Source organism: Bombina bombina, chromosome 3, assembly GCF_027579735.1.
Source record: "Bombina bombina isolate aBomBom1 chromosome 3, aBomBom1.pri, whole genome shotgun sequence".
Taxonomy (NCBI): domain Eukaryota; kingdom Metazoa; phylum Chordata; class Amphibia; order Anura; family Bombinatoridae; genus Bombina; species Bombina bombina.
In genome coordinates this window covers 1,056,124,159-1,056,151,216 of record NC_069501.1, presented here as the reverse complement: position 1 = coordinate 1,056,151,216, position 27,058 = coordinate 1,056,124,159, and the positions used below count along the sequence as shown (strand labels likewise).

General features: G+C 40.6%; 1 protein-coding gene across 1 annotated transcript in view; it reads right to left on the bottom strand.

Moving 5' to 3' along the window:
* LOC128654399 (cyclic AMP-dependent transcription factor ATF-7) overlaps positions 1-27,058 on the bottom strand; it is a 193,278-nt gene that overhangs the window by 78,461 nt on the left and 87,759 nt on the right. Inside the window, exons 3-5 of the mRNA XM_053708293.1 lie at positions 4,958-5,112; positions 4,394-4,493; positions 4,193-4,309 (exon numbers count right to left, since the gene is read on the bottom strand). Coding sequence (XP_053564268.1) covers positions 4,193-4,309; positions 4,394-4,493; positions 4,958-5,112 — 372 coding nt within the window. The remainder of the gene's footprint in view (positions 1-4,192; positions 4,310-4,393; positions 4,494-4,957; positions 5,113-27,058) is intronic.

Genomic DNA, 27,058 nt, shown 5'->3' with positions numbered 1-27,058 from the left:
CTCAAGTTCTGCATACTGTGATGCAGTATCAGACATGGCTCTAACAGCATTTGCGCGCTCTGTATCTCTCCTAACCCCAGAGCTATCGCGTTTGCCTCTTAATTCAGGCAATCTAGATAATACCTCTGACAGGGTATTATTCATGATTGCAGCCATGTCCTGCAAGGTAATCACTATGGGCATCCCTGATGTAATTGGCGCCATATTAGCGTGCGTCCCCTGAGCGGGAGGTGAAGGGTCTGATACGTGGGGAGAGTAAGTCGGCATAACTTCCCCCTCGACAGAACCCTCTGGTGATAATTCTTTTATAGATAAAGACTGATCTTTACTGTTTAAGGTGAAATCAATACATTTAGTACACGTTCTCCTATGGGGCTCCACCATGGCTTTCAAACATAATGAACAAGTAGGTTCCTCTGTGTCAGACATGTTTAAACAGACTAGCAATAAGACTAGCAAGCTTGGAAAACACTTTAAAACAAGTTTACAAGCAATATAAAAAACGTTACTGCGCCTTTAAGAAACACAAATTTTCCCAAATTTTGAAATAACAGTGAAAAAATGCAGTTACACTAACGAAATTTTTACAGTGTATGTAATAAGTTAGCAGAGCATTGCACCCATTTGCAAATGGATGATTAACCCCTTAATACCAAAAACGGAATAACAAATGACAAAAACGTTTTTTAAACAGTCACAACAACTGCCACAGCTCTACTGTGGCTTTTTACCTCCCTCAATACGACTTTTGAAGCCTTTTGAGCCCTTCAGAGAAGTCCTGGATCATGCAGGAAGAAGCTGGATGTCTGTGTCTGTAATTTTTGCTGTGCAAAAAAACGCTAAAATAGGCCCCTCCCACTCATATTACAACAGTGGGAAGCCTCAGGGAACTGTTTCTAGGCAAAATTCAAGCCAGCCATGTGGAAAAAACTAGGCCCCAATAAGTTTTATCACCAAACATATATAAAAAACGATTAAACATGCCAGCAAACATTTTATATTACACTTTTATAAGAGTATGTATCTCTATTAATAAGCCTGATACAAGTCGCTATCACTGCATTTAAGGCTTTACTTACATTACTTCGGTATCAGCAGCATTTTCTAGCAAATTCCATCCCTAGAAAAATATTTTAACTGCACATACCTTATTACAGGAAAACCTGCACGCTATTCCCCCTCTGAAGTTACCTCACTCCTCAGAATATGTGAGAACAGCAAAGGATCTAAGTTACTTCTGCTAAGATCATAGAAAACGCAGGCAGATTCTTCTTCTAAATACTGCCTGAGATAAACAGTACACTCCGGTACCATTTAAAAATAACAAACTTTTGATTGAAGAAATAAACTAAGTATAAAACACCACAGTCCTCTTACGACCTCCATCTTAGTTGAGAGTTGCAAGAGAATGACTGGATATGGCAGTGAGGGGAGGAGCTATATAGCAGCTCTGCTGTGGGTGATCCTCTTGCAACTTCCTGTTGGGAAGGAGAATATCCCACAAGTAATGGATGATCCGTGGACTGGATACACTTAACAAGAGAAAGAAACATTTTCTGCCCCCGCGAGCCTAACAGCACGCAGGGAAAATGGTCAATTGAAAATTTTCAAGGTAATGAAAAAATAAATTGAATTAAAATGCATTATCCCAAATAATGAAACTGACAGTCTGAATTTATAAAGGAATACTGATTATCCTGAATCATGGCAAATATAAGTTTAAAGACATATATTTAGAACTTTACATATAAAGTGCCCAACCATAGCTTAGAGTGTCACAAAAAATAAGATTTACTTACCCCAGGACACTCATCCACATATAGTAGATAGCCAAACCAGTACTGAAACGAGAATCAGTAGAGGTAATGGCATATAAGAGTATATCGTCGATCTGAAAAGGGAGGTAGGAGAAGAAATCTCTACGACCGATAACAGAGAACCTATGAAATAGATCCCCTAGAGGTAGACCATTGTATTCAAATAGGCAATACTCTCTTCACATCCCTCTGACATTCGCTGCACTCTGAGAGGAAAACCGGGCTTCAACCTGTTGCGAAGCGCATATCAACGTAGAATCTAGCACAAACTTACTTCACCACCTCCACGGGAGGCAAAGTTTGTAAAACTGAATTGTGGGTGTGGTGAGGGGGTGTATTTATAGGCATTTTAAGGTTTGGGAAACTTTGCCCCTCCTGGTAGGAATGTATATCCCATACGTCACTAGCTCATGGACTCTTGCTAATTACATGAAAGAAAACACCTTTCCTACGGCCCCTTGTGTGCTCCTGCCCAACTGCACTGTGCAGTTACTAAAGGCTGTAAAGGATGTACTCATTTGTAGAAAAATGCAAACACAAGGGGTTTGAGGTAAAAAAAGGGTTAATTGAGCTGCTAAGGAGACCTAAGGATGCAAGATAAGAACTATCCTGTGCCTCAATTCACCAAATTCCTATGTTAAACACATAGGTAAAGCTCCTCAGGTGTAAGGCTGTGACCCCCAGCTATATAGTAACTGTAAGGAGAGTACTCCTGGGCTGTGAAGTGCCTGAGTCACTTACCTGGACTGAAGCACCCCTCCACTGTGTCTTACCTGCATGCTGAGGCCTTTCTCACTTACTGGCTGATCCAGTAGAGAGCACATCTAGTGCAAGTACATATACTGCAGAGGATACTGCGGATACAACTGTAACTCCTCAGGTGGAGGCTAGGGACAGGTCCCTGTGATGCTTGAGGGCAGTTATCGCTGTTAGGTTATCCACTAGGGTAATGGAAAGCACCTAACAGAGGCTTACCCCTTTTTCCCTCAGAGTCTTTTTAAATCTGCTTGGAGTGAAGTTGCCTAGGGGTAATGGCTCCCAAGTCAGGTCTGAGCCTACAAATCATATGAAAAATAATAAACTCTTGACAGTAGAGCACCTCTGAAATCTTCAACCTCTTTTCTCGGAGGCCAAGCCTAAACTGGAAATGGAGAGGAGGTGGGTGGGGCTAAAGCTCTGTGAGGGTTCTTGACCTTCGACTGATAGACTGTAATATATCCTACATTATGAAGCTATGGACTCTCATCAGCTAAGAATGAAATATACTCTGCATTAGTTATGGCCTCTAGAAGAAAAGATGCATTAGTTATTTATTTAATTTTGCTGGGGGGGGGGGGGGGGAGATGTGAGAATAATTTGCAATAACAACAATTTTGCACTATGCACACAAGTAGACTGAAAAAGTTCACAAAAAAGCTCAATTCCTACTGAATTATAGTGACAAAGGGTCTTAAAATACTAGTAATAGTTAATTGTTTTTGTAGTTACAGTGTTAACTTTTCATTTCACCTGTGAAAACCTCTAAGGGACTGTTTTTGAAAACTCTAAATGCAATGCAATACTGCATCACCCATGCACACTCCCATGAATTTCCCCTGCATCAGCACAGATTTAACTGCAGGCACACTCGCAAACAATCCAAGGACAATGCAAAGGTAATTTACATTTCTTACGGTCATTAAAACACACTTCTTATGGCAGCAGAGCCATGTTTCTAAATACAGATGTGTAACATTCCATAAAGAATGCACATCTAACAATGTTTCAGTGATGGCTTTTACTGTGCACATAGAGAATATGAACGTACAATCCAAACACTCACATTGAAAGGTTGCACCTTCTCAGACAACTGGCAATAAATTGTACTGCATCTGTGATTATGCAAATCGATTTATCATTAGCAAAAAATACATAACAGTTAGCTCTATGATCAGAAGCAGCATGTAGGTTCACAAAGCTTATTTACATAACCTCCACATTACTGTTACTCACTCATTTGTAGAGTGCTATTCATTCACCCTGCTGTAGTGTCATATATTAAATAGCTGACAAGGTATGTTGCCATGTTAGCAGTACAAGTTTATTAAAACGTACTTTGGTATGTTTTTGGTGGGGCTAGAGCAGTGATACTGTGTTCACCCTGGGGTGAAAAACTGTTCACGCATCTTTCAGCAAAAATAAAATGATTAAATACAAATTGTAAGGTACAATTACAAAGCACAATATTGCCTAAGAAGTATGCCAAGGATGGCAAATCATTGTATCATTTCATCTTATAATCTGCTACTACACTCACTGAGGGATTTTTTTTATTGTCTGGCGTTACACTTTAAACACAGCTTTGTGTATGCTCATCATCTTATCCCGTCACTCACCATCTTGGCCTCTGAATGAATTGAATGACCTGAGGGAGATATGTGCCCTCCACCACTGATCACTGGGGGACCAGGAATCCCAGGAATGTTGGGGACCATGGAGATGGGCCTTGCCAGCTGAATTAAACAAGCATGAAAACAATGAGGTGTGATTCATTTGAAACCAGAGCAGCATAAAAAGTGAAAGAAAAGAAACCTTACAGATATAACAGAGGGCATCTGTACATGAGGGCCGGGTAGGAAAGGAATAGACTGTCCATTACCAATGTGCATCATGAGTGGGACAGAGCTGCTGGGAGAACTGAAAAATACATTGAACACAAAAATTACAGTCAAAAGAATAGATAACACAATTGAAACCTGAAAAAGTAGTCATTTAACAAAAAGAAAAGTGTATAAATTAAATTAAAATGTATAAATTAAAAAAAAAGAATTGTAGAGTGAAAAGCAAAGATGTCGCATCCACAGCACTGTATATGCAGACAACTTTGAATTAAGAATACACACAAGTAAGTGAATAGCCATACTATTCACTTACTTGGGTATGCTTTATAAAAAGTTTTCTGCATATGGAGTGCTGTGGACGTGAATTCTTTGCTATATCACTTTGGGACCTTTGCCGTGGCCCCCTGTCCAGCATGCGCTACACAGGAGGGTTAATTCAGGTGCTGAGCTATGTTTGCTATTTTCTTTGAATAATTTAAGGCGAGTACATTAGGTGAAAGTAAGAGAGGAGTTAAGAATGTGCTAGAGAATTTGACTTACCAAAGTTGTCTGCTGGACGGAGGAGCTTGTGTGATAACAGAAGTGGGAGAAGGCAATGTAGGGTGTAGGGGGTCGTAATTAAGATGGAGGGGTAGTGAACCAGGCCGTACAATTGTTGGAGTGGGAGTAGAGCTGACCTGCGGCTTCTGTGGCACCTGAAATTGAGATAATGCAATGTTCTATTTATTTGCTTCTGTAAACATTTATCATACATTTTAAAGTAACGCAGTTAATTGGTGTGAACACATTTAAACAGACACGTCAGGAGATTTCCTTGGTGTAATTTAATGTGCTGCAGATAATGAGGATATGGAAATGAGGATCACAATGTTTAATCTTAAAATCAGCTTTGTACATATTAAAAACAAAATGTATGCTTTCCTGATAAATTAATTTATTTCATGGTGGTTAACCTCTTAAGGACATATGACGGAATTTTTCCGTCATAAAACAATTGAGCAAACTGAAAGCTGTGTCCTTAAAGGGTTAAAGTCCACGATCCATTAGGCAAGGTATACAACTCCTGGTAACTAGGAGGCGGCAACATTTCCCACTTCATCCCTCACACCTCACTGGTATGCCAGACGTACATATAGCCAAGAAAGACAAAATAAGAATAAAAGAAAGGAAAAGGGGAAAATAAAACTGCAAATAAGTAACTGTCACAAAAAAAAAAAAAACCCTTTTATTTTTGGTCTTATTTTAAAAATATTTTAATTGGGTGGGGCTCATGGACTCATCACCATGAAAAAAATTAATTTAGCCAGTAAGCATAAATTTTGTTTTATTTTATAAGGAGGTGAGAATCCACGATCTATAAAGATTGGAAACTTATACCCAAGCTGTGGAGTCCAAAAGTAATGTTGGGTGGGGCAAAAATGCTTGGAAAATAGATGCCTGCTTTATTTTCTCAGACATTGCTGCCTAGAAAACCTTCCTACCTAAAGCTACTTAAGAAGAAGCAAAGAGAGAATGAACTACAATCTCTAGATTACTATTATCCGAAAAATAAAAAACCTAGTCCTTTAAGACCGCTTGATCTTGGTAAAAAAATAAGATAGGGGGATCACAGGAAAGAACTGATAACTCGGATATTCTTCTAGCTGTTGAAATTACTAGTAGAAAAAGAACCTTCCAAGAAAGAAAGATACTTGATATCTAAAGAATACATTGGCCTCAATTTATCAAGTGCGGATCAGGTCTACCAGACCTCGCTGAATACGGCACACAAGAACTGCTGGTGCAACGCCGCCCCCTGCAGACTCGCGGCCAATGGGCCGCCATAGGGGGGTGTCAATCAACCCGATCAGGTTGATTTCCGGAACTGGCGGACAGGTTATATTTATCAAGCTCCATACGGAGCTTGATAAATATGCCCCACTGACTCAAAGAGAAATCTGTAATATTTGAAGAACCAAATTTAGGTTCCATAGAGGAGAGATTGGCTTTATAGCAGGACAAATTCTAGCTAAGGCATGAAATTTTTTTTTAATATAAGGTAAATTGCAATCTTTTTGTGAAACACAGATGGAGCTGAAATCTAATCTTTTAAAGAGCTTGCGGATAAACCCTTATCCAAACCTAACTGAAAAAATTGAATCTTCTCCCACTAGAATAGAAAATAATTTTCCATATCATGTTATATTTTCTTCTAAAATGATTTCTAGCTTGGATTGAGGTCTCTACAACCTCATCTGAAAAACCTCTCTGCTTCAGAATGAAGTGTTCAATCACAAAGCCTTTAAATTGAGAGACTCAGATCTTGATGACCTTGAGATAGAAGGTTGAGCCTTAGTGAAAGAGGCCACAGAGGGCAAAATGACAGAATCAGAGCTGCATGCCAAGTTCTGCTATCCCTGTATCTTGCAAAAAGTAAATTTATGCTTACCTGATAAATTAATTTCTTCTACGATATGACGAGTCCACGGATTTCATCCTTACTTGTGGGATATTAACCTCCTGCTAACAGGAAGTGGCAAAGAGCACCACAGCAGAGCTTTATATATATAGCCCCTCCCTTCACTCCACCTCCAGTCATTCAACTGAAGTTAGGAAGAGAAAGGAAAGGCCAAAGGTGCAGAGGTGACTGAAGTTAATAAAAATTAAAATATAAGCTAAATCTGTCTTAAAAATGACAGAGTGGGCCGTGGACTCGTCATATCGTAGAAGAAATTAATTTATCAGGTAAGCATAAATTTACTTTTCTTCTACGAGATATGACGAGTCTACGGATTTCATCCTTACTTACTTGTGGGATACAATACCAAAGCTACAGGACACGGATGAAAGGGAGGGGCAAGACAGGAACCTAAACAGAAGGCACCACTGCTTGAAGAACCTTTCTCCCAAAACCAGCCTCAGAAGAAGCAAAAGTATCAAATTTGGAAAATTTGGAAAAAGTGTGAAGAGACGTCCAAGTTGCAGCCTTGCAAATCTGTTCAACAGAAGCATTGTTTTTAAATGCCCATGAGGAAGCCACAGCCCTAGTAGAATGAGCCATAATTCTTTCAAGAGGCTGCTGTCCAGACGGATGATACTCTTCAGCCAAAAAGAAACAGAGGTAGCCGTAGCTTTCTGACCCCTACGCTTTCCAGAAAAAACAATGAATAATGAAGATGATTGACGGAAATCCTTAGTCGCCTGCAAGTAAAACTTCAGAGCACGGACCACGTCCAGGTTATGTAACCTACGCTTCTTCTTAGAAGAAGGGTTAGGACATAATGAAGGAACAACGATTTCCTGAATAATATTCTTATTAGAAACAACCTTAGGAAGGAAACCAGGTTTGGTACGTAAAACCACCTTATCAGAATGCAAGATAAGATAAGGCGAATCACAATGTAACGCTGAAAGCTCAAACTCTACGAGCAGAAGAAATAGCAACCAAAAACAAAACTTTCCAAGATAATAACTTAATATCTATGGAATGCATAGGTTCAAACGGAACCCATTGAAGAACACTAAGGACTAAAACTCCAGGGCGGATCAATTGGTCTAAACACAGGCTTAATTCTGGTTAGAGCCTGACAAAAAGACTGAACGTCTGGAACGTACGCCAAACGTTTATGTAGCAAAATTGATAAAGCAGAGATCTGTCCCTTTAAGGAACTTGCTGATAACCCCTTCTCCAATCCTTCTTGGAGAAAAGACAGAATCCTGGGAATCCTAACCTTACTCCATGAGTAGCCCTTGGATTCACACCAAAAAAGATATTTACGCCATATCTTATGATAGATCTTTCTAGTGATAGGCTTACGGGCCTGAATCAAAGTATCTATGACCGAATCAGAGAATCCCCGCGTTCAATCTCCAAGCAGTCAGTTGCAGAGAAATTAGATTTGGATGTTGGAAAGGACCTTGAATGAGAAGGCCCTGTCTCACTGGAAGTTTCCACGGAGGCAGGGAGGACATGTCCACCAGATCTGCATACCAAGTCCTGGGTGGCCACGCAGGCGCAATTAGAATTACTGAAGCTCTCTCCTGTTTGATCCGAGCAATCACCCGGGGAAGGAGAGGAAACGGTGGAAACACATAAGCTAGGTTGAATGACCAAGGCACTGCCAAGATGTCTATCAGTTCGGCCTGAGGATCCCTCGACCTGAATCCGTATCTTGGGAGCTTGGCATTCTGTCGAGACGCCATTAGATCCAACTCCGGTCTGCCCCATCTGAGGATCAGTGAGGTAAATACCTCCGGATGGAGTTCCCACTCCCCCGGATGAAAAGTCTGTCGGCTTAGAAAATCCGCCTCCCAGTTGTCCACTCCTGGGATGTAGATTGCCGATAGATAACAAGAGTGGGCCTCCGCCCACCGAATTATCTTGGATACTTCTGTCATCGCTAAGGAACTCCTTCTCCTCCCTGATGATTGATGTAAGCCACAGTCTTAATGTTGTCCGACTGGAATCTGATGAATTTGGCCGAAGCCAGTTGAGGCCACGCCTGAAGCGCATTGAATATTGCTCTCACTTCCAGAATGTTGATTGGAAGTAGAGACTCTACCTGAGTCCAAACAATATGAGCCTTCAGGGAATTCCAGACTGCACCCCAGCCTAGTAGACTGTCGTCCGTCGTCACTATCACCCACGACGGTCTGCGGAAACACGTCCCTTGGGACAGATGATCCGGCGACAACCACCAAAGAAGAGAGTCTCTGTTCACCTGGTCCAGATTTATCTGAGGAGATAAATTTGCATAATCCCCATTCCACTGTCCGAGCATGCACAGTTGCAGTGGTCTGAGATGAAATTGAGCAAACTGAATGATGTCCATTATCGCCACCATCAATCCAATTGCCTCCATGCACTGAGCCACTGATGGCCGAAGATTGGACTGAAGAGCTCGGCATGCATTTAGAATCTTTGACTTTCTGACCTCCGTCAGAAAAATCATCATGTCTATAGAATCTATTAGAGTCCCCAGGAAGGGAACCCTTGTCTGTGGAATTAGTGAACTCTTTTCTAGATTCACCTTCCATCCGTGAGATCTCAGAAATGCTAACACTGTGTCTGTATGAGACTTTGTTAGATGATAAGTCGACACCTGAATCAGAATATCGTCCAGATAAGGTGCCACTGCTATGCCCCGCGGTCTGAGAACTGAAAGAAGGGAACCTAGAACCTTCGTGAAGATTCTGGGTGCTGTGGCCAACCCGAAGGGAAGAGCCACGAACTGAAAATGCTTGTCTAGGAAGGCAAACCTTAGGTACTGATGATGATCCTTGTGGATAGCAATATGCAGGTATGCATCCTTCAAGTCCACGGTAGTCATATATTGACCCTCCTGAATCATTGGTAAAATTGAGCGAATGGTCTCCATCTTGCACCAAAAAAATTGTACTGCACCTTTAAATTATAAAAGCGCAACTATTTTACTGAAACCTGCAAAAACGCTTTTTAGCCAGAAAAAACTGTTTTAATGTATCTCAAAAGGCTCCTTAAAGGGACACTGTACCCAAATTTCTTCTTTTGTAATTCAGAAAGAGCATACAATTTTAAGCAACTTTCTAATTTACACCTATTATCAAATTTTCTTCGTTCTCTTGCTATAATTATTTGAAAAAGAAGGCATCTAAGCTTTTTTTTGGTTTCAGTACTCTGGACAGCACTTTTTTATTGGTGGATGAATTTATCCACCAATCAGCAAGGACAACCCAGGTTGTTCACCAAAAATGGGCCGGCATCTAAACTTACATTCTTGCATTTCAAATAAAGATACCAAGAGAATGATGAAAATTTGATAATAGGAGTAAATTAGAAAGTTGCTTAAAATTTCATGCCCAATCTGAATCACGAAGAATTTTTTTTGGGTACAGTGTCCCTTTAATATTGCATCCACTTGCAGGATAAGCCCAAAACACAATATAACACTCAGACTATAAATTTTATAAACACTTTATTTAGACAATTTGTTGGCCTACCTGCCCCCGAAATGAACTCAGATGTCCGGTATATAGATAGGACTTTATCGAGTGCAGCAAACTTAGGTCTCCAGCCTCTGTTCAGCTATGCGATGGCAATGAAGATTGCGCGACGGAGCCCGAGAAAATAGGCCCTGCCCACCGCAGTGGGCGTACTGAATTGTGACTAGGACCCGCATGGGTCCAAACAAACATGCCTGCCATAAAAAGTAAAAGAAAAAACCATGCGATCCTAATGCAAACCAAACCCCTGCATTCATCCATAAACCGCTTAAGTTTCCCAGCGTCAATCCCATACATAAGCCCTTCTATCAACATCAGGCCATGAATTAATCATTAATAAATTAATAATTAATAAATTAATAAAGGGATTTCAGATACACAAATATTTTTGTTAGTGCATACTCCTTACCCTTCCCCCTATAGGGGACAATGTCAGCCTGTTCTGGTATACCAAGTCTCCCCAGAAAATAAAAGACTGCACATACCTCAAAGTTGCTTGTAGCAAGACACCGGTCTCCACACTGAAGATTTTCTCACACATACCTTCAGCTACGTTGTGGGAACCATTATGGATCTTAGATAATGTTTTGTTAAGATCATAAATATCAGGGCAGAAAAAAATATGTTTCCACTTCTCCTTGCGAAGCAATAGACTAACGATTTCCCCCTGAGGAAAATAGCACTCTCTGGCACTATTTTAAAATAAAAAACTTCTTGATTGAAGAATCTAAACTAACACAGGCAAAGAGAATGACTGGAGATGGAGGGAAGGGAGGGGCTATATATACAGCTCTGCTGTGGTGCTCTTTGCCACTTCCCCTTAGCAGGAGGTTAATATCCCACAAGTAAGGATGAAATCTGTGGACTCGTCATTTCTTGTAGAAGAAATACCTATAAAGTTTGATGTTCAAACGAGAAGCCATAAGGTCTATCTCTGGGAGATCCCATTGTTCAACAATCTAAATGAACGCTTCCAGATGTAAAGCCCATTCCCCCAGATGAAGAGATTAACAATTCAGATAATATGCTTTCCAATCTTTTACCCCTTAAATATGAATAGCAGAAATCATGCAAAGATTTTTTTTCTGCCCAAAATAGAATATGGGAGACTTCCTTCATCACTATAGAACGGCAAGTTTCGCCTTAGTGATTGATATATGCCACTGCTGTTACAATGTCTGATCGGAAATGAAGGAAAGTCTCTTTTTCAGGAGACGTCAGCTCTGGAGAGCCTTTTAGATAGCACAGAGTTCTCAGATGTTTATTGGTAACCTCACTCCCTGAGGAGACCAAAATTGTGTGTGCTCTCTTGGTCCCCCATGCTGCACCCCAATCCTACAGACTTGCTTGTGTCTGTTGTATTTAATGTCAAGATTGGACTGACAAAAGATACTCCTTGAGGGATGGACTGGTTCTCTATCCACCAGGATAGAGAATTCCATGCAGCTAGATAAAAAAAAAAAACTTTGAGGAATCTGAACGTAGTCCTTGAACCACTGACGTATCATGGATAACAGAAGAGGTCTCATGTAAAACCGTACAAATGGAGATGCAGCAATCTTTAGACCTAGGACTTTCTATGCAAAAAGCTTCAGTAAGATTGGAGAGAGACTGAAGTTTCACACAGGTTGAGTGCAATTTTCTTCTTAGATATATCAAGGAAAGAGTCATCAATACTATAATGAACCCTAGAAAGGAGATTGCAGTATGAGGAGATAGAAAGCTTTTTGGCATGCTGACTTCTCCAGCCCTAACAAAGGTTGTTTTGTATGAGATATTGTTAAAGAGACACTTAAGTCAAAATAAACTTTTTTGATTCAGATAGTGCATGCATTTTTAAGACACTTTCCAATTTACTTCCATTGTCAAATTTTAATTTATATTCACACTGAGCATGTGCGCAGGCTCACAGGGTATACGTATAGTAGTCTGTGTTTGGCTGATGTCTGTCACATGATACAGGGGGCTGGAAAATGGGCCAAAAAAATAAAATTTACCAGAAAAAAAAATCTACAGCTTATTTGAAATTCAGAGTAGGTCCTATTGCTTTGTCTTTTAATTATGTACTTAATTATTATGTAATTCTACTGCATTGGGTGGTCCTTTAAAGGTAAAGATAGTGCCTGTACCAAGATATTATCCAGGTAAGAAACCACCAAAATATATTGGGCTCAAATTACAAACAAGAGCAATCTCAGAAACTTCGTAAAAATTATAGGAGAAGAACGAAAACCAAATGGAAGAGCTACAAACTGAAAATGTTTGTCTTTGAAAGTAAATTGAAGGAAATTAAGATGATCCTTGTGAATAGGGATATGAAGTTAAACATCCTTTAAAACTATTGTGGACATACATTGCCTTTGAATCTGCACTGGAACTATTACTCACATGAGTTCTAGTTCCTGAAAACAATGAAAAAAGGCTTTAACCTTCACATGGTTCTTTGGAACATGGGACAGAAGAAACCTTCCCCTTGGAGGCCTTTATCTGAAACCCATTCTGTATCCATAAGAAAACAAAATTTATGCTTACCTGATACATTTCTTTCTTTCCTGGCATGGAGAGTTCACAATTTCATTCCAATTACTAGTGGGAATTCAACTCCTGGCAAGCAGGAGGCAGCAAAGAACACCCCAGTAAAGCTGTTAGGTGTCACTTCCCTTACCCATAATCCCCAGACATTCGCCCGAAGGAAAACGGAAAAAGAAGATAACTCAAGGATGTAGAGGTGGCTGATGTTTGTACAAAAAAACAGCCGTCTTAAAATTAATTAAGGGCGGGTTGTGGACTCTCCATGCCAGGAAAGAAATTTATCAGGTAAGCATATATTTTATTTTCTTTCCAATGGCATGGAGAATCCACAATTTCATTCCAATTACTAGTGGGAACCAATAACCAAGCTAGAGGACACAGAATGAAAGGGAGGGAGAACAAGACAGGCGGACCTAAAACAGAAGGCACCACCGCTTGAAGAACTTGTCTCCCAAAATAAACCTCAGCCGAGGAAAAAAAAAATCAACATTTTTGAAAAGGAATGCAATGAGGACTAAGTGGCCACCTTGCAGAATTGCTCCCTAGAAGCTTAATTTTTGAAAGCCCAGGAAGAAGAGACAACCCTAGAGGAGAGAGCCGTAAATCTCTCAGAAGGCTGTTGTCCAGTTGTCTCATAAGCTAACCGGATAACACTTCTTAACCAGAGAGAAAGAGAAGTAGAAGAGGCCTTCTCACCCTTAAGCTTACCAGCGAAAACAACGATTAGGAGAGAAGAATGCCAACATCTATAAATTCTAGCAGATAACTATTTAGCGCACGCACCAATCCAGGTTGTGCAACAAATATTCCATCTGAGAAGAAGGGCTAGGACAAAAGGAAGGAACAAATTCTTGCTTGATGTTGCGATTAGACACTACCTTATGAAGAAATCCCAACTTCCTAACCTCCTTATCCACATGAAAAATAAGGAAGGGAGAATCACATTGTAGAGCCGAAAGCAGAAGAGAAAAAGAGGAGAAATAAAACGTTCCAGAAGAACAACTCATATCAACTGAATGCATAGGCTCAAACGGAGCCTGTGGAAGCAAGCACGTAAGATTTTCTGAACTGTCAGAAAAACTTTCATAGATGATCAATCCAGATTCACTTTCCACTCGAGGGTACAAAGAGTGGACAACAGAGGATCCAAAAGAGATCTAGCTAAAAGAAATATGGCACCAGAAACAAGATATCATCCAGGCCCAGAGGCAGAACTTTTTTTCACTTTCTGCGATGATAATTTTTTAATGAATATTTTTCTGCAGGTCATTTTGAAATGAAATTTAATTTTAAATTAAGAATTTACACTAAAGCACTAACTAAATTGCAATGTGTTGATTAACTGGAGATTAAAGTAATTTTTTAAAGTTTTATAATATATTTCATTGCAAATTAGCTGCAGAGAAAAATAAAATTGTGTTATGTTTTTAAAATGGTGCATTGCTCACATTAAAGGGACACTAAACCCAAAAGTTTTATTTCATGATTCAGATAGATAATACAATTTTAAGCAACATTCCAATTCACTTCTATTATCTAATTTGCTTTATTCGTTACATATCCTTTGTTGAAGCAATAGCTATGCATATGGGTGAGCCAATCACACGAGGCATCTATGTGCAGCACCAATCAGCAGCTACTGAGCCCATCTAGATATGCTTTTCAGCAAAGGATATAAAGAGAATGAAGCAAATTAGATAATAGAAGTAAATTAGAAAGTTGTTTAAAATTGCATCTTCTTTCTAAATCATGAAAGAAAACATTTGGGTTTCATGTCCCTTTAACTTCTTAAATTTAGGAGTAAGAGCTTTGCAAAGGCTAGGAGGTATATTTACCATGATGCGGACAGATATGATCTGCTTTAGCGAATCATGTCCGCCGCACATCGATAAATGCCGACAGCATACGCTGTCGGCATCTATCATTGCACCAGCAGTTCTTGTGAATTGCTGGTGCAATACTGCCCCCTGCAGATTCGCGGCCAATCCGCTACTAGGGGGTGTCAATCAACCTGATCGTATTCGATATACCTCAGAGGTGGCGGACGAGTTAAGGAGCAGCGGTCTTAGGACCGCTGCTTCTTAACTTCTGCTTCAGGCGGACCTGAAGCGGAGTGGGTCGGAAGCAGCATCCGCTGCTTCATAAATGGACCCCTAGGAAGCAAGGTTAAATAAAACATAATTTATGTAAGAACTTACCTGATTAATTCATTTCTTTCATATTGGCAAGAGTCCATGAGCTAGTGATGTATGGGATATACAATCCTACCAGGAGGGGCAAAGTTTCCCAAACCTCAAAATGCCTATAAATACACCCCTCACTACACCCACAATTCAGTTTAACGAATAGCCAAGAAGTGGGGTGATAAAGAAAGAAGTAAAAAGCATCAACAAAGGAATTTGGAAATAATTGTGCTTTATACAAAAAAATCATAACCACCATAAAAAAGGGGGTGGGCCTTATGAACTCTTGCCAATTTGAAAGAAATGAATTTATCAGGTAAGTTCTTTCATAAATTCTGTTTTCTTTCATGTAATTGACAAGATTCCATGAGCTAGTGACGTATAGGATAGCAATACCCAAGATGTGGAACTCCACGCAAGAGTCACTAGAGAGGGAGGGACAAAATAAAAACAGCCATTCGGTGAAAAAAATTAATCCACAACCCAAATATAAGTTTATTCTCAAAAATAAAAGGAAAAACTTAAATCATAAGCAGAAGAATCAAATTGAAACAGCTGCCTGAAGAACTTTCCTACCAAAAACTGATTCCGAAGAAGCAAATACATCAAAATGGTAGAATTTAGTAAATGTATGCAAAGAAGACCAAGTTGCTGCTTTGCAAATCTGATCAACTGAAGCTTCATTCTTAAAAGCCCAAGAAGTGAAAACTGATCTAGTAGAATGAGCTGTAATTCTCTGAGGCGGGGCTTTACCAGACTCCAAATAAGCTTGATAAATCAAAAGCTTTAACCAAGATGCCAAAGAAACGGCAGAAGCCTTCTGAAATTTCCTGCAACCAGAAAAGATAATAAATAGACTAGAAGTCTTCCTGAAATCTTTAGTAGCTTCAACATAATATTTCAGAGCTCTCACCACATCCAAAGAATGTAAATATCTCTCCAAAGAATTCTTAGGACACAAAGAAGGGACAACAATTTATCTATTAATGTTGTTAGAATTCACAACCTTAGGTAAGAATTTAAATGAAGTCCGCAAAACTGCATTATCCTGATGAAAAATCAGAAAAGGAGATTCGCAAGAGAGAGCAGATAATTCAGAAACTCTTCTAGCAGAAGAGATGGCCAAAAGGAACAACACTTTCTAAGAAAGTAGAAAGTTCCACTAGTGTGGCGCTTACCGTTCCTGCGAGGGTCCGGGGTCCTTTCACTGAGCAGCGTCACTTCAGCGTGTCTGAGAGGTAACAGTGTGTCACGTCCGTTCCGCTCCTCCGTGCAGACTGTGTAGAAAATCCGGAAGTAGGGAGCCCAGCCGACACGCCTCTGTCCAGGCGTGATGAAAGTACAAAGTGCAACAGGAAAAAACGGCTACAGGGCTACAGACCTACTTAATCCCATGAATGAAAGGGGACAGCATAAATAAAGTTGTAAAAGTAAAAAGGCTTTATTGTGTAACACTAAAAACAAGTAGAGCCGTAGCTCAAAACAGCATACACTGACAAAAGGGGTAACAGTGCTGCACTGTTACCCCTTTTGTCAGTATATGCTGTTTTGAGCTACGGCTCTACTTGTTTTTAGTGTTACACAATAAAGCCTTTTTACTTTTACAACTTTATTTATGCTGTCCCCTTTCATTCATGGGATTAAGTAGGTCTGTAGCCCTGTAGCCGTTTTTTCCTGTTGCACTTTCTAAGAAAGTAGTTTAATGTCCAAAGAATGCATAGGCTCAAATGGAGGAGCCTGTAAAGCCTTCAAAACCAAATTAAGACTCCAAGGAGGAAAGATTGATTTAATGACAGGCTTGATACGAACCAAAGCCTGTACAAAACAGTGAATATCAGGAAGTTTAGCAATTTTTCTGTGGAATAAAACAGAAAGAGCAGAGATTTGTCCTTTCAAGGAACTTGCAGACAAACCTTTATCCAAACCATCCTGAAGAAACTGTAAAATTCTAGGAATTCTAAAAGAATGCCAAAAGTATTTATGAGAACACCACCATGAAATGTAAGCCTTCCAAACTCGATAATAAATCTTTCTAGAAACAGATTTACCTCTATGACTAAGCACTAAGCGTACAATTTCCATACCTTCAAATTTAATGATTTGAGATCCTGATGGAAAAACGAACCTTGAGATAGAAGGTCTGGCCTTAATGGAAGTGGCCAAGGTTGGCAACTGGACATCCGAACAAGATACGCAAAAACCTGTGAGACCATGCTGGAGCCACCAGCAGCACAAACGATTGCTCCATGATGATTTTGGAGATCACTCTTGGAAGAAGAACTAGAGGCGGGAAAATATAAGCAAGGAAGTGTCAACGCATCCAATGCTTCCGCCTGAGGATCCCTGGACCTGGAAAGGTACCTGGGAAGTTTTTTGTTTAGATGAGATACTTCTTTCATAGCTTGAGGACTGTGAGTCCCACCCTGATGATTGACATATACCATAGTTATGATATTGTCTGTCTGAAAACAAATTAATGGTTCTCTCTTCAACAGAGGCCAAAACTGAAGAGCCCTGAGAATTGCACGGAGTTCCAAAATATTGATTGGTAATCTCGCCTCTTGAGATTTCCAAACTCCTTGTGCTGTCAGAGATCCCCAAACAGCTCCCCAACCTGAAAGACTTGCATCTGTTGTGATCACAGTCCAGGTTGGACGAACGAAAGAGGCCCCTGGAATTATACAATAGTGATCTAACCACCAAGTCAGAGAAAGTCGAACATTGGGATTTAAGGATATTAATTGTGATATCCTTGTATAATCCCTGCACCATTGGTTTAGCATACAAAGCTGGAGAGGTCTCATATGAAAACGAGCAAAGGGGATCGCGTCTGAGGCTGCAGTCATGAGACCAAAAATTTCCATGCACATAGCTACTGAAGGGAATGAGTGAGACTGAAGGTTCCGACAGGCTGCAACCAATTTCAAACGTCTCTTGTCTGTTAGACACTGAATCTATCTGGAAACCTAAAAAGGTTACCTTTGTCTGAGGAATCAAAGAACTTTTTGGTAAATTAATCCTCCAACCATATCTTCGAAGAAACAACACTAGTTGATTCGTGTGAGATTCTGCAGAACGCAAAGACTGAGCGAGTACCAAGATATCGTCCAAATAAGGAAACACCGCAATACCCCGCGCTCTGATTACAGAGAGTAGGGCACCGAGAACCTTTGAAAAGATTCTTGGAGCTGTCGCTAAGCCAATAGGAAGAGTAACAAATTGGTAATGCTTGTCTAGAAAAGAGAATCTCAGGAACTGATAGTGATCCGGATGAATCAGAATATGAAGATATGCATCCTGTAAGTCTATTGTGGACATATAATGCCCTCGCTGAACAAAAGGCAGAATAGTCCTTAGTCACCATTTTGAAACTTGGTACTCTTACATATTGATTCAAAATCTTTAGATCCAGAACGGGTCTGAATGAATTTTCTCTCTTTGGGACAATGAATAGATTTGAATAAAACCCCAGACCCTGTTCCTGAAACGGAACTGGCATGAGTACCCCTGATAACTCTGAAAAAAAACTTCAGAAAAGCCTGAGCCTTTACTAGGTTTGATGGAATGCGTTAGAGAAAAAATCTTCTCACAGGTGGTCTTACTCTGAATCCTATTCTGTACCCCTGAGAGACAATACTCTGAATCCAATGATTTTGGACCGAATTGATCCAAACATCTTTGAAAAATTTGAATCTGCCCCCTACCAGCTGAGCTGGAATGAGGGCTGCACCTTCATGCAGACTTGGGGGCTGGCTTTGATCTCATAAAATGGCTTGGATTTATTCCAATTTGAAGAAGGCTTCCAATTGGAAACAGATTCCTTGGGGGAAGGATTAGGTTTCTGTTCCTTATTTTGTCGAAAGGAACGAAAACGGTTAAAAGCTTTAGATTTACCCTGAGGCAAAAAAACTCCCTTTCCCCCAGCAACAGTTGAAATTATTGAATCCAACTGAGAACCAAATAATTTATTACCTTGGAAAGAAAATATAATTTATGCTTACCTGATAAATTCATTTCTCCTGTAGTGTAGTCAGTCCACGGGTCATCCATTACTTATGGGATTATAACTCCTCCCTAACAGGAAGTGCAAGAGGATCACCCAAGCAGAGCTGCTATATAGCTCCTCCCCTCTACGTCATATCCAGTCATTCGACCGAAACCATACGAGAAAGGAGAAACTATAGGGTGCAGTGGTGACTGGAGTTTAATTAAAATTTAGACCTGCCGTAAAAAACAGGGCGGGCCGTGGACTGACTACACTACAGGAGAAATGAATTTATCAGGTAAGCATAAATTATATTTTCTCCTGTTAAGTGTAGTCAGTCCACGGGTCATCCATTACTTATGGGATACCAATACCAAAGCTAAAAGTACACGGATGATGGGAGGGACAGGCAGGATCTTTACACGGAAGGAACCACTGCCTGTAGAACCTTTCTCCCAAAAACAGCCTCCGAAGAAGCAAAAGTGTCAAATTTGTAAAATTTTGAAAAAGTGTGAAGTGAAGACCAAGTTGCAGCCTTGCAAATCTGTCAACAGAGGCCTCATTCTTAAAGGCCCAAGTGGAAGCCACAGCTCTAGTAGAATGAGCTGTAATCCTTTCAGGAGGCTGCTGTCCAGCAGTCTCATAGGCTAAACGTATTATGCTACGAAGCCAAAAAGAGAGAGAGGTAGCCGAAGCTTTTTGACCTCTCCTCTGTCCAGAATAAACGACAAACAGGGAAGAAGTTTGACGAAAATCTTTAGTTGCCTGCAAATAAAATTTCAGGGCACGGACGACGTCCAGATTGTGCAAAAGTCGTTCCTTCTTTGAAGAAGGGTTAGGGCACAATGATGGAACAACAATCTCTTGATTGATATTCTTGTTAGTGACTACCTTAGGTAAGAACCCAGGTTTAGTACGCAGAACTACCTTGTCTGAATGAAAAATCAGATAAGGAGAATCACAATGTAAGGCCGATAACTCAGAGACTCTTCGAGCCGAGGAAATAGCCATTAAAAACAGAACTTTCCAAGATAACAGCTTGATATCGATGGAATGAAGGGGTTCAAACGGAACACCTTGCAGAACGATAAGAACTAAGTTTAAGCTCCACGGCGGAGCAACAGTCTTAAACACAGGCTTAATCCTAGCCAAAGCCTGAACGTCTGGAACTTCTGCCAGACGTTTGTGTAAAAGGATAGACAGAGCTGAAATCTGTCCCTTTAACGAACTAGCAGATAAACCCTTTTCTAAACCTTCTTGTAGAAAAGACAATATCCTAGGAATCCTAACCTTACTCCATGAGTAACTCTTGGATTCGCACCAATATAAGTATTTATGCCATATTTTATGGTAAATTTTCCTGGTAAAAGGTTTCCTAGCCTGTATTAAGGTATCAATCACTGACTCCGAGAATCCACGCTTTGATAGAATCAAGCGTTCAATCTCCATGCAGTCAGCCTCAGAGAAATTAGATTTGGATGTTTGAAAGGACCCTAAATCAGAAGGTCCTGTCTCAGAGGCAGAGACCATGGTGGACAGGACGACATGTCCACTAGATCTGCATACCAGGTCCTGCGTGGCCACGCAGGCGCTATTAGAATCACCGATGCTCTCTCCTGTTTGATCCTGGAAATCAATCGAGGAAGCATCGGGAAAGGTGGAAACACATAAGCCATGTTGAAGACCCAAGGTGCTGTCAGAGCATCTATCAGCACCGCTCCCGGGTCCCTGGACCTGGATCCGTAACAAGGAAGCTTGGCGTTCTGGTGAGACGCCATGAGATCCAGATCTGGTTTGCCCCAATGATGAAGCAGTTGGGCAAACACCTCCGGATGAAGTTCCCACTCCCCCGGATGAAAGGTCTGGCGACTTAGAAAATCCGCCTCCCAGTTCTCCACGCCTGGGATGTGGATCGCTGACAGGTGGCAAGAGTGAGACTCTGCCCAGTGAATTATCTTTGAGACTTCCATCATCGCTAGGGAACTCCTTGTTCCTCCTTGATGGTTGATGTAAGCCACAGTCGTGATGTTGTCCGACTGAAACCTGATGAACCTCAGAGTTGCTAACTGAGGCCAAGCCAGAAGAGTATTGAAAATTGCTCTTAATTCCAGAATGTTTATTGGAAGGAGTCTCTCCTCCTGAGTCCATGATCCCTGAGCCTTCAGGGAATTCCAGACTGCGCCCCAACCTAGAAGGCTGGCGTCTGTTGTTACAATCGTCCAATCTGGCCTGTGGAAGGGCATCCCCTTGGACAGATGTGGCCGAGAAAGCCACCATAGAAGAGAATCTCTGGTCTCTTGATCCAGATTTAGCAGAGGGGACAAATCTGAGTAATCCACATTCCACTGACTTAGCATGCACAATTGCAGCGGTCTGAGATGCAGGCGCGCAAATGGTACTATGTCCATTGCCGCTACCATTAAGCCGATTACCTCCATGCACTGAGCCATTGACGGCTGTTGAATGGAATGAAGGACACGGCAAGCATTTAGAAGTTTTGATAACCTGTCCTCCGTCAGGTAAATTTTCATTTCTACAGAATCTATAAGAGTCCCTAGAAAGGGAACTCTTGTGAGTGGCAATAGAGAACTCTTTTCTACGTTCACCTTCCACCCATGCGACCTTAGAAATGCCAGAACTAACTCTGTATGAGACTTGGCAGTTTGGAAACTTGACGCTTGTATCAGAATGTCGTCTAGGTACGGAGCTACCGCTATGCCTCGCGGTCTTAGTACCGCCAGAAGAGAGCCCAGAACCTTTGTAAAGATTCTTGGAGCCGTAGCTAACCCGAAGGGAAGAGCTACAAACTGGTAATGCCTGTTTAGGAAGGCAAATCTTAGATACCGGTAATGATCCTTGTGAATCGGTATGTGAAGGTAGGCATCCTTTAAATCCACTGTGGTCATGTACTGACCCTCTTGGATCATGGGTAAGATGGTTCGAATAGTTTCCATTTTGAACGATGGAACTCTTAGGAATTTGTTTAGGATCTTTAAGTCCAAGATTGGTCTGAAGGTTCCCTCTTTTTTGGGAACCACAAACAGATTTGAATAGAATCCTTGCCCGTGTTCCGACCGCGGAACTGGGTGGATCACTCCCATTAGTAAGAGGTCTTGTACACAGCGTAGAAACGCCTCTTTCCTTATCTGGTTTGCTGATAACCTTGAAAGATGAAATCTCCCTTGTGGAGGAGAAGCTTTGAAGTCCAGAAGATATCCCTGAGATATGATCTCCAACGCCCAGGGATCCTGGACATCTCTTGCCCAAGCCTGGGCGAAGAGAGAAAGTCTGCCCCCCACTAGATCCGTTTCCGGATCGGGGGCCCTCACTTCATGCTGTCTTAGAGGCAGCAGCAGGTTTTCTGGCCTGCTTGCCCTTGTTCCAGGACTGGTTAGGTTTCCAGCCCTGCCTGTAACGAGCAACAGTTCCTTCCTGTCTTGGAGCGGAGGAAGTTGATGCTGCTCCTGCCTTGAAGTTACGAAAGGCACGAAAATTAGACTGTTTAGCCTTTGGTTTGGCCCTGTCTTGAGGCAGGGCATGGCCCTTACCTCCAGTAATGTCAGCGATAATTTCTTTCAAGCCGGGCCCGAATAATGTCTGCCCTTTGAAAGGAATATTAAGCAATTTAGATTTAGAAGTCACATCAGCTGACCAGGATTTAAGCCACAGCGCTCTGCGCGCTTGAATGGCAAATCCGGAGTTCTTAGCCGTAAGTTTGGTTAAGTGTACTACGGCATCAGAAATAAATGAATTAGCTAGCTTAAGGGCTTTAAGCTTGTTCATAATCTCATCCAATGGAGCTGTGCTAAGGGTCTCTTCCAGAGAGTCAAACCAGAATGCCGCCGCAGCAGTGACAGGCGCGATGCATGCAAGGGGTTGTAATATAAAACCTTGCTGAACAAACATTTTCTTAAGGTAACCCTCTAACTTTTTATCCATTGGATCTGAAAAAGCACAGCTATCCTCCACCGGGATAGTGGTGCGCTTAGCCATAGTAGAAACTGCTCCCTCCACCTTAGGGACCGTCTGCCATAGGTCCCGTGTGGTGGCGTCTATTGGAAACATTTTTCTAAATATAGGAGGGGGTGAAAAGGGCACACCGGGTCTATCCCACTCCTTGTTAACAATTTCTGCAAGCCTTTTAGGTATAGGAAAAACGTCAGTACACACCGGTACCGCAAAATATTTATCCAGCCTACATACTTTCTCTGGAATTGCAACCGTGTTACAATCATTCAGAGCCGCTAATACCTCCCCTAGTAATACACGGAGGTTCTCAAGCTTAAATTTAAAATTTGAAATGTCTGAATCCAGTTTACTTGGATCAGATCCGTCACCCACAGAATGAAGCTCTCCGTCCTCATGTTCTGCAAATTGTGACGCAGTATCAGACATGGCTCTACTATTATCAGCGCACTCTGTTCTTACCCCAGAGTGATCGCGTTTACCTCTTAATTCTGGCAATTTAGATAGTACTTCAGTCATAACATTAGCCATGTCTTGCAAAGTGATTTGTATGGGCCGCCCTGATGTACTTGGCGCCACAATATCACGCACCTCCTGAGCGGGAGGCGAAGGTACTGACACGTGAGGAGAGTTAGTTGGCATAACTTCCCCCTCGTTGTCTGGTGATATTTTTTTAACATATAAAGTTTGACTTTTATTCAAAGTAACATCTATACATTGAGTGCACAAATTTCTATTGGGCTCCACATTGGCCTTTAAACATAGTGAACAAACAGATTCATCTGTGTCAGACATGTTTAAACAGACTAGCAATGACACTAGCAAGCTTGGAAAAAACTTTTAAATAAATTTACAAGCTATATAAAAAACGCTACTGCGCCTTTAAGAAACATAAAAATGTGACACAGTTGAATTAACAATGAACCAAATATGTTAAAACAACCAAATTTTAACAGAAAATGTATAAAGTTAGCAGAGGATTGCACCCACCAGCAAAAGGATGATTAACCCCTTAATACCCAAAAACGGATAACAGTTGAAATAATAAACGTTTTTATCACAGTCAAACACACTGTCACAGGTCTGCTGTGACTGATTACCTCCCTCAAAACTAGTTTTGGAGACCCCTGGGCTCTGTAGAGATGTCCTGGATCATGGAGGAAGAAATAGGATTACTGTGACTAAATTTTTACCGCGCAATAAAGCGCTAAAATAGGCCCCTCCCAATCATATTACAACAGTGGGGAAGCTCAGAAAACTGTATTTATTCAGAAAAAAACGACAGCCATGTGGTAAAAATCATGCCCATAAAGTTTTATCACCAAGTACCTCAGAAAAAACGATTAACATGCCAGTAAACGTTTTAAAAATTGAAAATTATGAAGTGTTATTAATAAGCCTGCTGCTAGTCGCTTTCACTGCAGTGCAGGCTCAAATATTACTTTAATATTGACAGTATTTTCTTAGTGAAATTCCATTCCCCAGAAATACCTCAGAGTATACATACATACATATCAGCCTGATACCAGTCGCTACTACTGCATTTAAGGCTGCACTTACATTACATCGGTATTAGCAGTATTTTCTCAGTCAATTCCATTCCTTAGAAAATAATTTACTGCACATACCTCCTTGCAGGTGGGCCCTGCATGCTATCCCCTGTTCTGAAGTTACCTCACTCCTCAGAATGGCCGAGAACAGCAAGTGGATCTTAGTTACGACCGCTAAGATCATAGACAAACTCAGGCAGATTCTTCTTCTAATGCTGCCTGAGAACAAACAACACACTCCGGTGCCGTTTAAAATAAACTTTTGATTGAAGAAATAAAAACTAAGTTTAACACACCACAGTCCTCTCACACGTCCTATCTTTAGTTAGGTGCAAGAGAATGACTGGATATGACGTAGAGGGGAGGAGCTATATAGCAGCTCTGCTTGGGTGATCCTCTTGCACTTCCTATTAGGGAGGAGTTATAATCCCATAAGCAATGGATGACCCGTGGACTGACTACACTTAACAGGAGAAAGAGATAGCAATCTGGACTTAGAAGTCATGTCAGCATTCCGAGATTTGAGCCCCAAAGCTCTTCTAGCTAAAATAGCTAGAGACATAGATTTAACATCAATTTTGATATCTAAAATGGCATCACAAATGAAATTATTAGCATGTTGAATCAACTTAACAATGCTAGACAAATCATGATCCGATACTTGTTGCGCTAAAGTTTCCAACCAAAAAGTTGAAGCAGCTGCAACATCAGCCAAAGAAATTGCAGGCCGAAGAAGATGAGCTGAATATAAATAAGCCTTCCTTAGATAAGATTCAAGTTTCCTATCTAAAGGATCTTTAAAAGAAGTACTATCTTCCGTAGGAATAGTAGTACGTTTAGCAAGAGTAGAGATAGCCCCATCAACTTTGGGGATCTTTTCCAAAAACCCCAATCTAACTGCTGGCAAAGGATACAATTTTTAAACCTTGAAGAAGGAATAAAAGAAGTACCAGGCCAATTCCATTCTTTAGAAATCATATCAGAAATAGCATAAAAAAACCTCTGGAATTACCACAGGAGGTTTATAAACATAATTTAAACGTTTACTAGTTTTAATATCAAGAGGACTAGTTTCCTCCATATCTAATGTAATCAACACTTCTTTTAACAAAAAAATTATATACTCCATTTTAAATAAGAGGATTTGTCAGTGTCAATATCTGAGGCAGGATCTTCTGAATCAGATAGATCCTCATCAGAGAAGGATAAATCAGTATGTTGCCGGTCATTTGAAATTTCATCAACTCTATGAGAAGTTTTAAAAGACCTTTTACGTTTATTAGAAGGCGGAATGGCAGACAAATCCTTCTGAATAGAATCAGAAATAACTTCTTTTAAATTTACAGGTATATCTTGTGCATTAGATGTTGAGGGAACAGCAACAGGTAATGAACTACTACTGATGGATACATTTTCTGCATGTAAAATTTTATCATGACAACTATTACAAACCACAGCTGGAGGTATAATCTCCACAAGTTTACAACAAATGCACTTAGCTTTGGTAGAACTGTTATCAGGCAGCAGGGTTCCAACAGTGATTTCTGAGACAGGATCAGATTGAGACATCTTGCAAATGTAAGAGAAAAACACAACATATAAAGCAAAATGATCAATTTCCTTATATGGCAGTTTCAGGAATGGGAAAAAAATGCAAACAGCATCATAGCCTTCTGACATAGAAAAAAGGCAAGAGGCATGGAATGGGGTCTTAAATAATGAAAATATTTGGCGCCAAGTATGACGCACAACAAACAGAAAAATATTTTTTGCTGCCAAAAATGTCCGGAAACAACACACTCACGTCATAGATGACGCAACCTTGTGAAGGACTCCGGAAATGACAAATTTGCTGTCAATTAACGTAACTTTGCGCCAAAAAAATCTTGCGCCAAGAATGACGCAATAAACTTTGGCAGTTTACGCCCTTGCGAGCCTAATTCTGCCCGCGAATTTAAAAGACAGTCAATTTGAAAAAGAGACTATACCTCAGGTAAGAAATAAATTATCATAAAAAAGCATTTCCCAGATATGAAACTGAAAGTCTGCAAAAGGAAATATACTGAAAACCTGAATCATGACAAATATAAGTACAATACATATATTTAGAACTTTATATAAATACATAAAGTGCCAAACCATAGCTGAGAGTGTCTTAAGTAATGAAAACATACTTACCAAAAGACACCCATCCACATATAGCAGATAGCCAAACCAGTACTAAAACGGTTATCAGTAGAGGTAATGGAATATGAAAGTATATCGTCAATCTGAAAAGGGAAGTATGAGATGAATCTCTACGACCGATAACAGAGAACCTATGAAATAGATCCCTGTGAGGAAAACCATTGCATTCAATAGGTGATACTCCCTTCACATCCCTCTGACATTCACTGTACTCAGAGGAATCAGGCTTCAAAAAATGCTGAGAAGCGCATATCAGCGTAGAAATCTTAGCACAAAC